Here is a 21,081-nt window from a genome sequence, read left to right on the forward strand (position 1 = left end):
TATTCAAATCACGTAGCAAAACCCTCGTTATGCTTTCCATTTTACTAACTCAAGATTTAATTTCTTATACATGTAAATGCAAATTTGATCGATACAATAGCAAACAATCGTATTACTTTTAATATTTTATTAGTGCATTTTGACAAATTTTGTCTTTAAAAAGATGACTGAGACTATTTTCTTTAGGAATCCAAAGCAAAATTAAGAAACTGACACTACCTAGGAAACTCTGAAGGTTTATTTCACAAAACAATTGTGTTTTAGCCACTTTGGTATGTTATTGTGTCTTCAATTGTTTCCTAGATCACACGTGTGTAAGCTCTGACTACCCGCACATCATCGATTCCCATGACTCCACTACACTAGTTCTTAGTTTTACCTACCCGAAGCCTCACTTCCATCAAACTTAAACGTACAGCCTCGCATCAAGGCAGCATTGTTTTTCGATAAGGGTTCAACAGTATCAATTCGTGTGAATAATGGACACAAGTGATCGCCAAAAAAAAAATAGACAGTGCATTGATAAGCCTTAACACATCATTGAAAGGTTTTAAGAGCCGAGATTCTAAAAGGCGTTAAACAAGATGATAGTCAGCCAAGTGACTCGGGGGACGAATTTCAATATTTCTTTAACCAAAAGAAAAGAGTGAAAAAAGTATACCGTCGTCATTAATGAAGACAAGAAACCATCTATTTTTAGTTTTCTATGTTGTGTTTTTGTGTACTGTTGTTTGTCTTTTCGTCGTTTTCCGTTTTTAATCATGGCATTGTCAGTTTGTATTCGATTTATAAGTTTAAAAATCCCTTTGGCATCTTTCGCCTGTCTTTAAGAAAGGAACTCAATGTGCTGAAATCAGAAAGAATGGAAATGCAAAAGGACATTTAAGAAGAAACAGATAATATTAGTTAATAAAGAGTCAGTAGACAAATTGCAGAGAAAGCTCCTTTGCATGAGTCTTTTAAGGACGAAACGCGTGTCTGGCGTACAAAATTTAATCCTGGTATCTATGATGAGTCTACATATGGCTAAAACCCATACCTTAGTTTCAAACATTCACCTTGGCCGGGGATGTATAAAGGCAACAGTAGTATACCGCTGCTCACAAGTCATACATCGATTGAGAGAAAACAAATCTGGTTTACAAACTACAACCAAGGGAAACACATCAACTATAAGAGGAAAACAACGGAACAACAGAAACACTGACGTGCAACAAAAACAAACGCCAACATACATAGAAACGAACTATTTGATAACAACTGCCATATTTCTGACTTGGTACAGAACATTTTAAGAAAAAATGGTGGGTTGAACCTGGTTTTATTGCTAGCCAAACCTCCCACTTATATGGCAATGCTAAAAAAGTATCGCTAAAATGACAACACTACTTGACAGAAATACAACACAAAAAAACGCAAGAATATTCAGCACAGAGAAACGCATAAATAAATAATATAATAGTCGTTAACTGAGTATCGTATTATTTCTAAGAAGAAGAATATACCCCATTACCCTCCATTGATCTTAAATAATGTAGATATATAGAGAGTTACACGCCATAAACATTTAGGTCTTATTTTGAATGATACACTTTCTTGGACCGATCATATTGCTGATATTTGTAAGAAATGTCACAGTAAACTGAACACTATCTTGAGGATGCGACATTTGTTACCTAGATTATGCATTGAAAAGTTAAATAAAACATTTGTTAGTTCATTGCTAGACTATGCAGATGTCATCTACGATAACTGCTCTAGTGCTGATTTTGCAAACATTGAACATGTACAGAGACGTGCCTGCATTATATCTACTGGGGCAATCAGGGTCACAAAACGTGTCACTTTATTGAAAGAGGTTGGCCTTGGGCTTTTGTAATTTCTACCCAGGTAACCGTATTGAAAGCACTGAGTACTATTTAATTCATTGCGTCAGTTACACGAACTATCGGATTACTCTTCTACTTGATATTTAGAATCTGATTTGTCCAGATATAAATATAGCAATGTTGCGGGATCTATGTCCCAATTATCTGAGCAAAATTTTAATAGAAGGTAGTGACAATTTGTCTGATGATACTAATTTAGATTTAAATATTCTCTCATAAATAATACAACATTTAGTGACTATGTTGAACGAATCTATCCCATCGAACTAGAGATAAAGGATACTACAGATACAGTTAAGTCTGCCTCATATCTTGACTTACATCTATAAATTGACAATGAGGGTCGGTTGAAAACAAAACTTTACGACAAAAGAGATGATTTCAGCTTCCCAATTGTGAACTTTCCATTTCTATGTAGCAACATTCCAGCAGCGCCTGCATACGGAGTATATATCTCCCAATTGATACGATATTCCCGAGCTTGTGTTTCCTGTCATGATTTCCTTGATAGAGGATTGCTGCTCACACGGAAGCTATTAAGCCAAGAGTTCCAAATGATGAAGTTGAAATCATCCCTTCGTAAATTTTACGGACGCCATAACGAGTTGATTGACCGTTATGGAATAACCGTTTCACAGATGATATCGGATATGTTCCTTATGTTATAAATACAATACCCTTCCCTTTTCACGAATGTGACTTACCGAATTAGACTATTTACCGGATTTGTAATAACATAAGACACACGACGGGTGCCACATGTGGAGCAGGATCTGCTAACTCTTCCGGAGCACCTGAGATCACCCCCAGTTTTTGGTGGGGTTCGTGTTGCTTAGTCTTTAGTTTTCTATGTTGTGTCATCTGTACTATTATTTGTCTGTTTGTCTTTTTATTTTTGGCCATGGCGTTGTCAGTTTGTTTTCGATCTATGAGTTTGACTGTCCTGTCCCTCTGGTATCTTTCGTCCCTCTTTTAGAGCTGTTTGAGTGTGTGTTTCGATATATTAAATCTTCAAACAGGTTTTCTCGATAGATCAATAATTTATTTGTACTATCTTTTTCCTTGTAATAAAACATATTAGGTATGAAACACATACACACACTTATATTATTTTATTTTTTATTTCTTTTTTTTTCTCTCAATTGACCTAATTGTACTAAAAATCGTCTTTCCATAATTATTATTTTATATTACTGAATTCAACATGATTGTCAAGTCGTGTGCATGTGAGTAAGAATGAGCGAGTGATTTGATGGGTGTGTAGTCAAAATACATTAATAATTCGTATGTATTGTCCTGTACATATTGTCTTGTGTTAAACAAGTTTGTAAACTATAAAAATCTTTGTTAATTGTGAATCTGTATATATCTATGTTGAGGAAACCCACACGTAGCCTCTGGCTGCTGGCAATCCTCTTTAAATAAATAAAGAATTAAATTAAATCAAATTAATAGTCGTTACAACATGTAAACCGCAGAATAACTACGAATATCTTCCATTAACGACAGCACAGGACATCACAAACAGTGACGTATTTTTGTAACAAATATATAATCTTAAAATTCATACAATTATTTTCACAATACTAGTCCAAACAATTATCATGACTATGACGGTATTGAAAGGCTGACGTCATAATTATTTGGACTAACACAATACTTTATCCACGGAAAATGGAAATTAACTCAACTTCACTGACCAATAAGACATATGTGAAATGTACCAACAATACAGAATTCAAACCACAAACGATAAGACATAACACAATATCCAACAGAAACCACAACAGAAACATCATAAATAAATACATGAATGTTGGATGTATAAATACCGAGACACGTCGTATAGCAATGCAAATTCACACTCGGCAAAACAGTCATATTCGGGAATAGGCCACGTTCGGTACTTAGAAGACAAACTGTCTGTTGAGTGGAAAAGAAAAAGGTCCTAAGCAAATTATTCATCGAGGAATTGGATTACGCAAATATGCAGAGTATTATAACTATTTAATAAAGCAGATATTTGCTAACCTTAATATGCTTATTTCATCTACAAATCACGCATTTTTTCGGATGGAATCTCAATATGTTTGGTACTACATTCTCTTGTGTGATTTTCAATGGAATACCTAAAGAAACAAAGTACAAATAATTTCGAAAAGAGGACATACCGGCAAGATCTTAGACACTTTCAGTCAGCTTTTAAACGTGACAATCATACTGCTCCTGCTAATCTTGCTACCGCTCGGACTGTAAAAATGTGCTGTTCATATATCATATTTATTTTGAAGTTACAGGTCGCCGTAAACCAATCCAGTTTTGTCCGAAAAACGCACCACTGCACCAATCTAACGGATTAAGAATTGAAAAAGAATGAATTGTAACAAAAACTGATTGTAATTGCGTTTTGAGGCATCGAATTGCTTGCTTCCGTTTATGTCGATATTTAACCAATGCCAGCGATGAATTCAATAAAACAAATAAAAACATGTCGATGAACAATGATTTATTGAAGGATAAAAAAAAACTTAACAAGAGAAAAGAAAATCACAGAAAATATAAATAAAAACATAATAAATATATAATAATAAATAAATAAATGTTGAAAATAAAGTGCTAGGATTATATTTCATGTTTTGAATTTAATGAACCTTCTGAGAAATTCACCAAAATAACGAGGGACCCTCTATTTTTTTTACTGAAAAATCAGTTTCCTGGTCTATAATTCAGATTTGTATCTTGTTATGTTGTTAAGGTTTAACTAAAAAAAAATGATAACAAGAGGTGACTGGTATACGTCAATGGGACAGCAGCCCCACGACAAAACAATAAAATACATCTACAGGGTAACATTCAGTCTACAGAACCATTGTTTTATACAGAATGAAATTGCACATGAATGTTGAGAACATTAGAATTCCTACTTTGAATTCATCTTTTAATATGTCACTAGGAATAATCTAGTACTCATCCTTTAGTGAAGTAAGTTTGTATACTAGCTAAGAAATAGTATCAGCTGATCAATTTTCGACTACCTGTTAAGTCTGACATCATTTTAGCAATAAGGCGAAGCAATTATATTTTAATAAAAGATATGATTTTTTTCGAAAACTTCAAACAGATCTCGGTGAAGAAGTTAAGGGAAAATGCAAAATATTACAAATAGATAAAATATGTCTTTGTGTCTCAACTATTGATTACTGGTCCTTAAACCAGGTAACCCATGAAAACTCAAACATTGAATGTTGTCGTCATCAGGTTAAAGAATATGGAAGCTGATTACAAAATGCGTATGGCTCTGTGTTTAGTTATGAAATACGATTTTGGCGTAGGTGATGTGCGTTTATAAAATATTAATACATACAACTAGTTACTTTTGATTCTAATATACTATTGGTGTTTACAGAGTCGAAAAAATCTGAATCATTTACAAAAATAGTGTCCTGTCAAAAAATTTTCAATTTAAAATCTTGGAATGAAGGAAGCTCCAAACATGTCGATTGTTCTATCACAAAAATGTATAGATTCTACGGTTTAAAGGGTAAATTTAATTTAAGCAAAAAAGAAAGAAGGAATCATTCCTTTTAGGTTTTTTTCATTTTACTCAAAAGTAAGATGTAAAATCAAAATGTTCCATATTTATACTAAAGAGGTACGTTTTGTGAGAAATTTGAACATAGTTAAATCTATAAATACACAAAATACATCATCATAATTAGTCAAATACAATTGATATCTGAAAATGTTCGTTATATCCTCTATTTCATTCTTTCTTAAATATATTTCCATATCAGGTAAACATATGATTGCATGATTTTCTAAAAATCAACATCGTCATCATATCCATTATTTTGTTGTCCGACTCCGGTCATTTTGGTTTGTTTTGCATCCTGTCCATTCTTAGATAGCAAATCCTTTGAGGATCCTTGTGGTGCGACGTTGACTTGATTCGGACTGTTTTCGTCATCATCAAAGAAATCTCCATCTTCGTCGTCCCCTTGGAGCTCAATATCGTTGTCGTTTGCTGCTTTCTTTTCGGGTAGTTCTAGGCCATATTCAGGATCAGAATCGGGATCGACTTTGCTTTTGCCACATGTTCTACCTTTACAACAAGGCCAGAAACAGCAACACGTGGTGCAACATAAGCCACAACATTTCTTACAGACTGTGAATACACAGACTAAAGTCCAGATACCAACACAACCTCCTACAAAGGCGATACCTACCCCGACCATGCCTCCCATTCCAAGGGCAATAATACTTCCTATCAGTTCTTCAAAAACTGAAAAACAAATATAACACCTTTCAATTAAAAGTGCATTGTACAAAAATATAGAAAATTTTAACACATCTTTATTTACCCGAGGAATCCACATGTGTGTACACTATATGAAGACTTTGAAAGTTAAATTAAAGAATATTGGTACAAACAATATCGATCAACAAGATATATCATGACCAGAAATTATACAAACAATATCAATCAACAAGATATATCAACAAGATATATCATGACCAGAAATTATACAAACAATATCGATCAACAAGATATATCATGACCAGAAATTATATACAAACAATATCGATCAACAAGATATATCAGGACCAGAAATTATACAAACAATATCGATCAACAAGATATATCAGGACCAGAAATTATACTAACAATATCGATCGACAAGATATATCATGACCAGAAATTATACAAACAATATCGATCGACAAGATATATCATGACCAGAAATTATACAAACAATATCGATCGACAAGATATATCATGACCAGAAATTATACAAACAATATCGATCGACAAGATATATCATGACCAGAAATTATACAAACAATATCGATCGACAAGATATATCAACAAGATATATCATGACCAGAAATTATGCCAACAAGATATATCAGGACCAGAAATTAAAAAAACAATATCGATCAACAAGATATATCAGGACCAGGAATTATATCAACAATATCGATCAACAAGATATATCAGGACCAGAAATTATATCAACATGGTGAGTATTCTTTTTTATTCATAGATTTGTCGTTACAAACTAAGGCTCACAAACTGACTAAAACAGCAAATAATATACAAACTGAGGCTCACAAACTGACTAAAACAGCAAATGATGTGTATTCTTTCACGATATTCTTGAAAATTGGTAAAGAATGAAATCAAATTAATCCCACATGGAAACAAATCTTTTGTACAAATTTGAACATCGTACTCGATTTATCAAAAAATATAAAAAGAGAAAAAAAAAAACAACATTGTGTAAATAAGGAGGTGGGAAAACCAAGGAGATACTTTAAGTGTAAAGTGCATAAGCCAAAATGATAAAACAATAAATGAACTGAGGCCATGCAAACTGTATGTTTTTCAAATTTAAAGAGGTTCCAGTAAAACCCACTGACAAAAATATTACTCCGTCCAATTATACTTTAATATATCTATTGACGCAAGACAACATCAATAACAAATAAATATATATGTAGCGTTTGATTAATGATGCGTTGTTTTGTCATTTTATAAGTAATATAACATACATGAGCAGTCACTTTCATCCAAGTCATCATTGCAGTGTCTAGTACCATCACACTTCAGCCTTTCATCAATACACACATCTTCTGTTGTACAATGGAATTCGTCATCTTGGCAAGGACCTGCAAATCATTACATTATATAAATAAATGGAAGTCATCATCATCTTGACAAGGACCTGCAAATCATTACATTATATAAATAAATGGAAGTCATCATCATCTTGGCAAGAACCTGCAAATCATTACATTATATAAATAAATGGAAGTCATCATCATCTTGACAAGGACCTGCAAATCATTACATTATATAAATAAATGGAAGTCATCATCATCTTGGCAAGGACCTGCAAATCATTACATTATATAAATAAATGGAAGTCATCATCATCTTGACAAGGACCTGCAAATTAAGGCATTATTTATATAAATGGAACTCACTATCTTGACAAGGACTTGAAAGTTAAGGGCCTTCTTTTACTTTTGGGGTCCCTATACTTTAGGATTCGGGTTTATTTATGGTTAAATGGCTAAGTTGGGGATGTTCAAGGTCAGGGTTAGGAATGGGTTGTGGTAAGGTTTAGGGTTAAGGATAGTTTTGTATACCTGTATATGGGTTGGAACCCCCAAAAGTAAAAGAAGCAAATTATTGCATCATATAAATAAATGAAACTCATCATCTTCATAAAACGAGGTCATTTTCTTAGTTGTTGGTGTGCTTCATCCCAATCTGTTTAATCAAATTAAATATAATAATATCATATAGTTTTTAAGAAGGATTTTGGAAGACATACAAATAACTCACAAGTAAAACTACATTTTTTAAACTAAATTGAATACTAAAAATAAATTAAAACGTAAGAACGATGCAATTTTATGCTTAATCATTTCACTCATTTCACGTATTTTTAGATCTGATGGTGTTCTTAATATATTGTGCCAAATTGGAACATTCCCTTGTTTATTGAACTATTAAAGCCATGTCAGATCAGGTCTTTCATTAATTTTATCAATATGTACATTTTGTTGTTTGGTCGTTATAGCTTAGATTCATATAACTTGAAATCCATGTAATTGGTATTATAAAAAAAGAAGTCAAAATCGGTGACTGACCATTCCCCCATGATTTATTAGAAATAAAAACGATAATTTTTGGCTTAAGTAAGTTGGATCGTGTTATTATATCTTTAAATCATATCACATTTACTTTATTTCTGGATTAATATGAGATTAGTCTGGTACGTATTTAAAACCTACAAATATAAATCAATTTGTTCTGTAATGTGTAGAACCTCTGTAATCGCTGATCATGCTCTCTTATTATGAACGAACAACTAAACAATTGTTTTAACTATTAGAAACTGCTTTCAGGTCTATTGATTTGTCTTACCGCTATTTAGAATGAGTTATTCTGAAAATGATAATATTGCATATGGGCATTTATCCTTCCGGAGCACGTCCCCGGGGTTAATGTTACTTGATATTTGATTTATTTTCTACGTATTGTTACGTTACGTTGTGTGTGTTATGTGGACTGGTGTCTATCGTTTTTAGCTTTCTGTATGTCTTTTCGCATGTCTTTTTTCTTTATTTAGTTTTTTTAATAGTTTATCTGGGGTTTTTTTTCGGGTGCGTTTCTTCTGTGTTTTTGTTATAATTTTTCACTTGATATCTTTATTCCCATTTTCATACGCGAGACGTTAAAATAGAATCTTTCTCAAATATTTCAAAATTATATTTATAACAGCAAACAATGAATCATAATGATACCTTTAGATTAATTTGTTATACAGTGTATTTTTTATACTTTAATAGATTTTAAGCGTCCTTAACCTAAGCATCCAACTCATTGAAGAAATTGAAATTACTTACTTGGTTCTGTTCGAGTTCCTCTAAATCTGAATCCATCTCCAGATCCTGACGAATCAGCGTGAAATTCTAAGGTTAAATAACGCTGTGTTGGAAACCTGACGGTTGGTGTTGTGCTTCCACAGAAGGTTCCTAGCAGGGTACCAGGAGCCATGCCAGCTATATCAGAATCGTAAAGTTTTAAATAGTCTTTTGTGCAGTTTACTGAGTATTCCAAATCGAAATACTGCCAGTCTATCTTAAATCTGAAAATTAAATTACATTGTGTTGTTTAATATAAATAAAAGGAGATGTACATATGGGTAAACCTCAATCAGACAGAAACCAAACAACAAAAATAACCAAACGGAAACATGTACATACAGTATGTCAAGCTCTAAATCGTCTTTAGATACAACGTCGTGAATAAATTTTATCAGAATCAGTCATGCATCTGTCATTAAAGTCAGTTCTCCAAATATCAAAAACATTGAGCTAATACATACGATAACTAAAAACAAGGTTTCTGACTTGGGTGAGCACATAAAAATGTTGCTGGATTAACCTATAGTCCTTTCAAATCTCAACATCACTCTTTTTTTCAATCTCGATTAGTAGATTTACGAAACGTACATAAAAGAACATACTATAAAAACTAAAAATAAAAATCACATTTCTTTTAAATAGTAGATCAAGGACATAAAAAAGTAATATTAAAATCATTGAATGGATAACAAAAACGCAATATGAAAATATGAAAATACCGTAAAAAAGAATGCTCACAGTTACTGTTAGTAAGCTTACTAAGTAAGTACTTAGCATACTGATAGACATTGTCGCTCTACAATTTCATACACCGACTTCATGATCAGAACAAGAGTACACGAAAAAAGCCTCACAAAAAAATGATACAGAAAAACAAAAGAAACATTTAATATAGGTTCCGACTATAGATTGGCGAATTGATATCTACCCCCCAAAATACAAGGTGCATTAATTGAACAACAATAATATAATTAATAAGTCTATAAATCCAGGAGAGAGATTTGAAGGACAACTCCAAAATTGGTTAGCCTTATATATTTAAATAATAAAACTATAAAAACCGAACGCGAAATAACATCTTTCATTAAGTTCCTGAACGAGGAATCAAACCATGAAACCGTTACAAACCATGCAGCACCAACTATACATAAATATTTTAATATGATGAGATGTGACGTATACGGCAATGTGGCAGTCTGCCAAATGATATAATAGATACAGAATAATGGCATTTCTGTTTTTGATACTGACTTTATCAGCTAGAAATATCAAGCGACCCCATCAGCAAGAATATCAAGAGAACCCGCTAGTGCGAGCTGATATTCGAGCTGATGAAGTCAGTATCAAAAAATAAAATGCCATTATTCTTTTTATCGCAACTTTGTCTTTACTGTATGATTTTTTGATTGAGAATATGAAGTAAAATGAAATAGTTAATAAAACTACTTTTACGTGTACAAAACGTTGGGGTAGTTGTTCGGTCGCGTGCTATGGATTTTTTTTGGAAAAAAAAGTTTGTTTCTGGAAAATGTGGAAAAAAATAATTTGACTCATCACTGAAGAGAAAAAAGTTTGTTTTAAAAAGAATGACAAAAAAAATTAATTGTTGCCTAATTTAAAAGATGAAAAAAAAAGTTGGACATCCTGTATTTTTACCAACTGAAAGAGATGGAACTCTGACTGAAAAGTGACAGGGAAGTATAAAGTTAGTTTCTATTATTAAATCATTTAATAGCATATATAGTTTCATCAAATTTATATAGTATCACTATCAGTATAAAATTTCTATGATTTATAATATCAGCAACCCAATAGTCATACACCTAGGAGTTCGACCATACTCAATATGAAGTTGCATGCATGTAGTTAGTTTGAAGTTCAACTAAAACTATTCAGTATTCAGCCACACAAAGGCAAAATTATAAATGACCGATGAAGGAAAAAAAATGGTGAATATTAAGTCAAACAGACAACAATCCAATGAGGATAAAATATCACCAAAGGGTATCCATGGTTCTTACATCAACGGCCATGGCACCTGCATACCAAAGGGTAAGCTGAAGATGGTCCCTATTCTTTAAACAGAATTATATACTGGTTCACCGAATATTTACATGTCCTTATAAGTTTACAAAATGAAATTGAATTGAAAAAAAAGATTGTTTTCAATAGATGGTGAAAAAAATTATTTGTTTTTGATTAGCCCGGGAAAAAATTACAAGTTAGAAAATCAAATGGTTGCTGCCTAAGATCAAAGGAAAAATGTACAAATTGCCGATAAATGAATATACATTTTAATGTTATCTGGAGGTCAACCCTTATACTTACAATGCCCCTCCCATACTGCCGGCATCGAGAGTCATTACACAGTCCTTGTCCCCACCATAGTTGAACCATTTGAGAGGATTTATATGACTATTGATGTAGAGACTGGCATCCTCTACTACCTCATCACAAGAACCACCGAAAGCATCACTTGTATTAGGGTTCATATAATCTGAAAATGAAAGATAGATGATACAGCTTTCATCACAAGAACCACCGAAAGCATCACTTGTATTAGGATTCATATAATCTGAAAAATGATATATGATACAGCTTTCATCACAAGAACCTCCGAAAGCATCACTTGTATTAGGATTCATATATTCTGAAAAATGATATATGATCCAGATTTCATTACAAGAACCTCCGAAAGCATCACTTGTATTAGGATTCATATATTCTGAAAAATGATCTATGATACAGCTTTCATTACAAGAACTATTGAACGCATCACTTATATCTAATAATTTAATTTTGGATGTAATACGTCTTCTGATTGCCTGAAAGTTTTTTGTCTATCAGCTCATAGACATAATTTTGTCATGTTTTTTTTATGATTTACTCCTTGAAAATGGAATTTAGAATTAAATTTTAAGGTCTGACTGTAATATTTTTTAATATTTTTTCTATCTATTCGAAATAACCTAAAAAATGGGGTACGCTAAGAGGGTTATTCAGTGTGCACAACATTTTTGATGTTATTTCTTCATAGACAGAAAAGTTATTACAGTCATTCCTTAAAAAAATACATATTACGTATTTGTAATTCATGTTATTTAAATGAGTATGAAAAAAAATACCGAACTCCAAGGCAAATTCAAGAGGAATTAAGTACATAAAAACTGACAAAACCAACGTTAGACTATATAAACCAACGGAACCCATAGAAAACAGCTGTCATATTCTTAACTTGGTAAAAGAAATGGTTAGTTAAACCTTGTCACATAGCTAGCTTTACTTCTTTTCGAACTGCTTAACACTAAATAATTTATAAATTTGATAACGTTAGAACATTTCAATTTCAATATAAAAAGAAAGTCCTTAACCAAAATAAAACGTTTTGGCTGCATGACTGTCCGGTTTCCCTAGAACACGATGTCTTCAGGCCAAAAAAATACTTAATTAGTCCAAAAATTGACAAACAAAATCCTAAATACCTGGAACAACAATTTGATAAAACAGAGTTCATTTGTTATGAGATCTGCAACAAATTCTCAATTATTAACGATTAAATTTTTATATAGTTATGGAACGACAAATATAAAAATCATGAAGTTGGTTTTTGTCTTTATAACGTAAAACTTTTGTAAAGATCAAATAAAGCAAGCTGAAGTATCATGAGATGTACATCGAATTTTAAATTGTATATTGTGGAAATTCTGCAACTCTGAAACGACAAATCTAAAAATCGCAGAAATAAGTGAGTTTGGCTCTGTAACTCTTTTGCTTAAAAAAATCTTTAGCAAACCAGATTTTGACTTACACAATAATAAGTCAACATCAATTTTATGTACAAAATCTCATTCTTTAATCTCACGAATAAGTTACTTCTAAGAAATGGGTTGTCTTGGCTGCACATCGGGTTTTCAGTATTTTGAAGGTAGCCATTGTTGAACTTATGAGAGCAGTTAGTTCGAAAGAAATTGATGTATTCTAATGTATGGCACACTCGTGCTAATTTGATCTGTCACGTTCAGTGACTATATTCCAATCTATCAATATGTCCTGACCGGTCAAATTAAAAATAGTCAATACCAAATTTATCTCCATTTTGTCTTCAGAAACAACATACCAAAATTTGAAAAGCATTGGTCTAACGGTTCATTAGTAATTGCACGAAAACTGTTGGCAGTCGCACGCCCACCCACCACCCGCCCCCGGTTAAAATGTTTGTGGTTTTTTTTTTTTTTCTGTTTCTAGGCCCTGTTTCAATGTTTTATCTTAAGGTGACGATGTTTCATTGTTCACTGAACATAAATGCTTTAATATGCTTCGGTTTAAAAAAAATATGTCTGAAACAGACATTATCAAAATGCTAGATTTCCTGATTGACAACATATTTGTTTCATTTGGAGGACGTGGTTTTCAACAAACATTCGACAAATCTAATGTCTTTCACTTCTTGTCGACTTGTTTCTTTATTTATAAGAGACAGACTTCATACAGGTGATACTTCGAAAGAATGAAAAGAAGCTAGCATTATCCTTTAACTTCACGTTCCGCTATAAAGATCATATCCCTCTCTAAGAATATGGAGTATATATCTCCCGATACGATATTCCAGAGCTTGTATTTCCTGTCATAATTTGTTTGACCGTTATGGAATATCTGTTTCACAGTTGACGACTGATATGTTCCAATTGTCGTAACCACAATACCGTCGTCTTTTCCTCGAATGTGACCTACCGAATTAGATTCATCACCGGGTGTGTACTTAAATTAGCAATACGACATTAGCCATATGTGAAACGGGGTTTGTTTACCCTTCATGAGCTTCTGAGATCTGCCCAGCATTTGGTGGATGTTCGTGTTCCTCAGTCTTTAGTTTTCTATGTTGTAGTATGTATACTGGTGTTTTTCTTTTGGACGTGTTGCGTTTTGTGGCATGGGCTTTGGCCTTGTCAGTTTGCCATGGGCTTTGGCCTTGTCAGTTCGTTTTTTGCCATGGGCTTTGGCCTTGTCAGTTCGTTTTTTGCCATGGGCTTTGGCCTTGTCAGTTCGTTTCTTGCCATGGGCTTTGGCCTTGTCAGTTCGTTTTTTGCCATGGGCTTTGGCCTTGTCAGTTCGTTTTCGGCGCACGAGTTTGATTACTCCTTATAGTATCTTTCGTCCCTCTTTTATAAAATGTTAGTCGCATGAGCTTTTATATCATATAATTGATGTTACTTGTATTAATGTGTACCTACTTTAAATAAAATGTCTTTGTTTAATGTCTGCATGAACGTTCACCAGTAGCGTGTAGAACCAAATGTTTGGAAATATTTTATGCAAAATGACTCTTAATTATTAATTGATAAACTAATGAGATATATTTATCATAAATAGGTATATATTTTATTTCTTAATATTTTGTAGGTTGTTCACAAATGAATAAGCATCATAAGCTATTACGTTCAGAAAATGTAAATTCACACCAAATTTGTATATAGACTGAAGTATGTAAGATCATGTAACTACATATTATTCTAATAGGGAAATGTTCATCTAAATCGGAAAAGGGTGGATTCGAAATAAACATATCAAAAGATGTTTAAATCAATCTGAATAACTTGGGAAAATCTGCAATGATATTTTATATGCTAAACTATGGTCTGGTCTCAAATTGATTAAAAAGTTCGGATCAATTTAGCTAAGTATTTGTGTTAATTCTATGTTTTGAACGAGACATTGCCACTTACAGAATTTTACAGGTATGTTTTTTCTTTCATTAAAGAGCATGTTTTGAAATACTATCATGAATAAAAGATGTGATGTTAACGTCAACAAGACACCAACCTAACAGCCCATGTCACTTAAAATAACTCAAAGCCAGCATGGCATTTATGCGCTCTTGAAACAGATTAGTTTTCCCGCTTTTAATGACTCTAATTATTAAATTTAACGGGAATTTATATGATTCTTAAATTTCAGGATTCGTGATACGTACGAGTGCAAATGATTTAACTTATAAATGTGCTCTGTAGTTTTATACGGCATAACGGATGCATTGCGTTAAGATAAAAGATAAACTCCTCTTTCAATTTTGATGTCATACAAGATTTACACAAAGAAACAAATAGTTTTTTCAGCATTCCCTTTTAGACATGTTTTATGACAAAGACAAATACTAAATGGAAAACTTTAGAGCGAACACAATTAATCAATGGATGCACGCTTTATACAAAAAAAAAAACTTTCAAAGTATAATCACTCAGAAAATGAACAAAAGAGTGTATGTCTAATCAGAAGTTCATTACTAAAACGTAATGCTTAGTAATGGACTTCTGGTCTAGCATGTATCTAATTTGCAAATTATAGCTAACATAGTACTGGAAGCAAAGACTACTGGCGGAAAATAAATACTCTCGCTGACTAACGGTATTTTTTATGCTGTTAGTTTGTATGGAGAACAGTAAGTGAAAAAATTATAAACTAAATTCTGTATTAAAAACAGGGTTCATTTAATGCATAATACCCTTAAACGGCAAAATGCAGCCAAATCATTACAGTAAAAATAATTAGATCTGAAGCTTTAAACAAATTTTTAAAAACCATGAACTGCTATTTCCAATTTCACACATTAATCAGATATATAAGATTTTAGAACTCGAAGGCAGTTCATGTCTGTTTTATTATTGTCTGGTTGTGTCTTATCGACATTCCTCCATATCTTCTTATTAAACGGCAGTGTATAATGCTCAAATATTTTTGTTAAACACCTTAAAAAAAAGTATTTTGGCTACAAAAAAGACAACAAAACATATTTTAAAGAATATAAAATAAAGTTAGGTACAATAGACATTCTCAAAAGAAACATTAAAACAAAGACGTGAAGAAAGAGATGAAAGAGTAAATACTTACAATCAGCAATTAAATAAAATCCAAATACTGTTGTTATAGATATAAGGAGTATACATATTTGTAAATTTCTGGCTTTTACTTCCATTGTGACCCTGTTTGGTTACGCTCGCCTGCAATTGATGTTACAATTACACTGCTCCTTCCGCCTTCGTCTCGGGGTAACTTTATGATTGTACTCGGAATGAAAATTCTTCACTTAGACTCTGTTAGTATAATCCCTTTAAAGGGATCACTGATCACACCAAATTATTTTAATATTATTAATATTATTTTATATTATTCTTAATCATAATTTGAAATGTTAAGCTATTTAAATAATGACCTAAATCTATTGAATTTTTGTTCTAATATTGTTGTACTATTGCCTTCTGTTAAAACAAATGTAAGACGATTATAATTTGCAGTGTCCTAACTGGGTATGCTAAGTTTAATAGATCACGGTTAGTCATGGTAAATTTCATAACAAACAAACTGTGTACGTAATTCCACATTTTATTTATTTATTGTAACTGATACCTATAATTTCATTGCCATTTACGGTATTCGGCTTATTTAAATATTCCTCGTCTTAGTTTTATCAAATGTTTAAAAAGGCCCGTTTTAAATTTATTCATTTGGTCTATCAGAATTCTCGTTTAGTTTCGAAGGGTTCAAAGATGGTAGATCTACCCCTGTCACGCGACAATATATCCTCTTTTTCTTTTGGATGTCCTAATTTACCGACCTTCATCCCGGTCAACTTTGTGTCCCAGACTACCCACTTTGCAGAACACACCTATTGGATTTATTGTTAATCTGATGTGTTCTCGTCCTGAATATACATGAAATATTTGCCACCGTTAATGAACCACAAATCAATCATCTATCTGAATCCAAGTCTATTCTAATCATAATTTACTTTACACAGTCGCACTTCACACACATTTTTGGGAGCAAAAACAATTCCCTCAATTATCACTCCAAAATAAAGAGTTATAAATGAATACTATACATATAGATAAACAATTAGAAAGAGGGAATATTCTTGACGAAGACGTATAAATGAATAATAATGAAATATAAACTGACAAAATAAATAAATAACAAAAATGAACTGAATTCTGCGTAATGCGCGGCGAATGTTTTCGTGTGATTTTGGTAGCTCATAGATAAATTTTCATTCTCCCTTTAAACTTAGTCTCTGTGTAAATTGAGTAAAACTCGATTTTAATGACAAATGAAATTTTTATTCTGAAAAAAAAAAAATAAGTTAGAAAAAAACATAACTTTTCTAGAGGTCATTGATGTGTAAACTGGGCCGACAAACTCTCAAACAGAATAAAAGTTCGAAATCTGAATACCAAACGGTACAAATACGCAATACTTGACAATTAATTAAAAGTACTCTAGCATTCTAAATATATTGCGGGATTTTCTCGTTGCGTTGTAGACCCATTGGTGGCCTTGTGCGGTTTTCTGGTGTTTGGTCCGGTGTTGTTGTCTCTTTGACACATTACCCGTTCCCATTTTCTATTCTATGGATGCAAGTATATTGCAATCTTAACATATTTCTTGATTTTTGTTTAAAGTTGTCTTCCCATTTCATATCTATGGTGTGTCTGGGATTAATAAGGCACCTTGAATCTATTTCTTTTTGATGATGGAATAGAAACCATTTAAGCGAACAAATGAAGAAACATTAGTTTATTTATTTGTTTAACTTAATTCTCATTCAATCCCTTCTGTAATGAGATATACTATCTGTTATTTTGACTTCCATGTTAACAACCGCATTCTGAGTGTATAGGCAATGCATTTGTGCATAAAAAAGGTGTTTTCAATATCCCAAAATGTGCTTTTTTAGTAAACTGTTCGCGCAAGCAGTCATTATCTTGGCGAATCGTTTATTTACTACGTGAATATTAATTTTGGAAATAAAATTTGTAATCGATATGCTACCATTGTGCTATGAGACAGACTTGGCGGAAGAATTAAGTGAAAAGTCCTCCAACCTAGTATGTGTACGATTCAGTCCCGTACAGGTCCCCAGTTAATGTACGATTCAGTCCCGTACTGATCCCCAGTTAATGTACGATTCAGTCCCGTACAGGCCCCAAGTTAATGTACGATTCAATCCCGTACAGGTCCCCAGTTAATGTACGATTCAGTCCCGTACAGGTCCCCAGTTAATGTACGATTCAGTCCCGTAGAGGTCCCTAGTTAATTCATTGTACAATAGCAGCATTTCAAGTTGTCTTTTCTAGGCATTTCATGAAAAGGTATTTTAAACTAATTTGAAGGGATCTGAAATTAGTGTATGGTCCTTCAATTTTAGGACATCTAGTCGGCCGAAGGTCTTCAGGAGTCTTGTAACCACTACAGTATTTAACCTTATAATTATTAAATACACTTTTTGTACATTTTGAAGTCCCTTATTTCTTGCCGACTTCGTTTCTTTATTAATATGAGGCTGACTTCGTACAGGAACTTCTTAGGAAGAAAGATAAGAAGTTAGCAATATCCTTTAACTTTACTTTCCGCTATATAGATGATGTTCTCTCACTAAATAATTCAAAATTTGGTGACTATGTTGAACGCATCTATCCCATCAAACTAGAGATAAAGGATACAACAGATACAGTTAAATCTGCCTCATATCTTGACATACATCTAGAAATTGACAATGAGGGTCGGTTGAAAACAAAACTTTACGAAAAAAGAGATGATTTCAGCTTCCCAATTGTGAACTTTCCATTTCTATGTAGCAACATTCCAGCAGCGCCTGCATACATAGTATATATCTCCCAATTAATACGATATTCCCGGGCTTGTATTTCCTATCATGATTTCTTTGATAGAGGGTTGCTGCTCACAAGGAAGCTATTACGCCAAGAGTTCCAAATGGTGAAGTTGAAATCATCCCTTCGTAAATTTTACGGACGCCATCACGAGTTGCATGGTTGACCGTTATGGAATAACTGTTTCACAGATGATATCGGATATGTTACTTATGTCGTAATTACAATCCACTTCCTTTTTCACCACGAATATGACCTACCGAATTAGACTATTTACCGGATTTGTAATAACATGAGCAACACGAAGGGTGCCACATGTGGAGCAGGATCTGCTTACCCTTCCGGAGCACCTGAGCTCACCCCCAGTTTTTGGTGGGGTTCGTGTTACTTAGTCTTTAGTTTTCTATGTTGTGTCTTGTGTACTATTGTTTGTCTGTTTGTCTTTTTGTTTTTTGGCCATGGCGTTGTCAGTTTATTTTCGATCTATGAGTTTGACTGTCCCTCTGGTATCTTTCGCCCCTCTTTTATTTGTCTCATCAATAATTTGTCATCTTGATGTCTATATATATAGGGCATTCCGGGAATCTCAGAACATCTTGAGGTCTTTATATGGGCACTGATCTTGAGGTCAATATATCAGTGTTCAATGTAATGGCAACTTGAGGTCAATATGCTGTTGGTTGAATCCTTGTCATCGGGAATATTGTCTTTGTGGGGACTGAGCAAGTTATTTTTTAACTTATTTAATGTCTTCTTGCTCTTATCAGCATTAAATGGCAGACAAAGGCAACAGTAGTATACCGCTGCTCAAAAGTCATAAATCGATTGAGAGAAAAGAAAATCCGGGTTACAAACTAAAACCGAGGGAAACACATCAACTATAAGTGGAAAACAAAGGAACAACAGAAACACTGAAGTGCAACAAAAACAAACGCCAACATACATAGAAACGAACTATTTGATAACAACTGCCAAATTCATGACTTTGTACAGGACATTTTAAGAAAAAATGGTGGGTTGAACCTGGTTTTATGGCTAGCCAAACCTCCCGCTTATATGGCAATGTTAAAAAAAAAAGCTAAAATGACAGAAATACAGCACAAACACACGCAAGAACACTCGATCATCACAGAGAAACGCACAAATAAATAACATAATAGTCGATACAACATGTAAACCGCAGAATAACAACGAACATCTTCCATTAACGACAGACAGCACTGGACATCACAAACAGTGACTTATTTCATAATACTAGTCCAAACAGTTATCCCCCAAGGGTGACTGGGGAATAGAAATATGGTCACCATTGGTCTCCCTCCGACCGGCGGTAAAACCCTCGCTGAAGTGGGGCGTTCGTTTGGCTGTGCGGGATGTACAAGTTCGCAGTCACGTCCGGTCAGAATGGGGACGTTAAATCCGATGCCTCGTGTAAAGAGAGTGCCACGTTCTTTGCACGTTAAGAACCCTTGCAACAACTCTTTGAGGGGTCAGTAGGTGGCCTGTTGCAAGGATAAATTTTTGTCCTTATCCAATATACCCTCATTTTCCCGTGGCAATCCAAATTTCCCCCGACCTTCATCCCGGACGGCCTCTATTACAGGACCTACCTATTGTATTTATTGTTAACTTGTTCTCGTCCTGAACATGCATGAAATATTTGCCATTGGACGTTAAAGCAACCAACAACAAATCAATCATATTATCATGATAATGATGGTATTGAAAGGCTATTTTATAATTATTTGGACTACAAACGATAAGACATAACACATTATCCAATCGAAACCAAGTTCGACACCACAACAGAAATATCACATAGTTGGATGTTTAAAATACAGTGACACGTCGTATAGCAATGCAAATTCACACTCGGCAAAACAGTCATATTCGGGAATAGGTCACGTTCAGTACTTAGCAGACAGACGACATAGATGTTAAACCACAATCTAAGACGTGCATGGCAAAAATCTCATTAGTTAGTTTAAATACAGACACATCGTATAGATCAACCAATTCGTGATGGTGGCCATAAAATTTACGGAGTGTCATTTTGAATCTTTCCTCCTCATAACTCTGTTGGAACAGTT

At 33.3% G+C, this 21,081-nt stretch overlaps 1 protein-coding gene across 1 annotated transcript; it reads right to left on the minus strand.

Moving 5' to 3' along the window:
• Window positions 1–4,380: 4,380 nt before the first annotated feature.
• On the minus strand, window positions 4,381–16,299 carry LOC127701776 (low-density lipoprotein receptor-related protein 12-like). The gene is made up of 5 exons (XM_052205743.1): window positions 16,215–16,299; window positions 11,658–11,826; window positions 9,309–9,550; window positions 7,443–7,559; window positions 4,381–6,171 (listed from the first exon to the last, which is right to left on the minus strand). Exons 1-5 carry the CDS (start codon window positions 16,297–16,299, stop codon window positions 5,708–5,710), a joined length of 1,077 nt encoding a protein of 358 aa, XP_052061703.1. The 3' UTR covers window positions 4,381–5,707.
• Between the last annotated feature and the right edge of the window lie 4,782 nt (window positions 16,300–21,081).

The sequence above is a fragment of the Mytilus californianus genome, unplaced genomic scaffold, assembly GCF_021869535.1.
Source record: "Mytilus californianus isolate M0D057914Y unplaced genomic scaffold, xbMytCali1.0.p SCAF_5, whole genome shotgun sequence".
In the NCBI taxonomy this organism is placed as follows: domain Eukaryota; kingdom Metazoa; phylum Mollusca; class Bivalvia; order Mytilida; family Mytilidae; genus Mytilus; species Mytilus californianus.

Excerpts from the sequence above, each read along its gene's own strand:
- LOC127701776 (XM_052205743.1), bottom strand. The coding sequence starts at position 16,299 with ATGGAAGTAAAAGCCAGAAATTTACAAATATGTATACTCCTTATATCT. Across the intron at positions 9,551-11,657 it reads GGCAGTATGGGAGGGGCATT|ATTTAAGATAGACTGGCAGT; the intron begins GTAAGTATAAGG and ends TTTAATTTTCAG. Across the intron at positions 6,172-7,442 it reads GGATGAAAGTGACTGCTCAT|TTTTTGAAGAACTGATAGGA; the intron begins GTATGTTATATT and ends TTTGTTTTTCAG.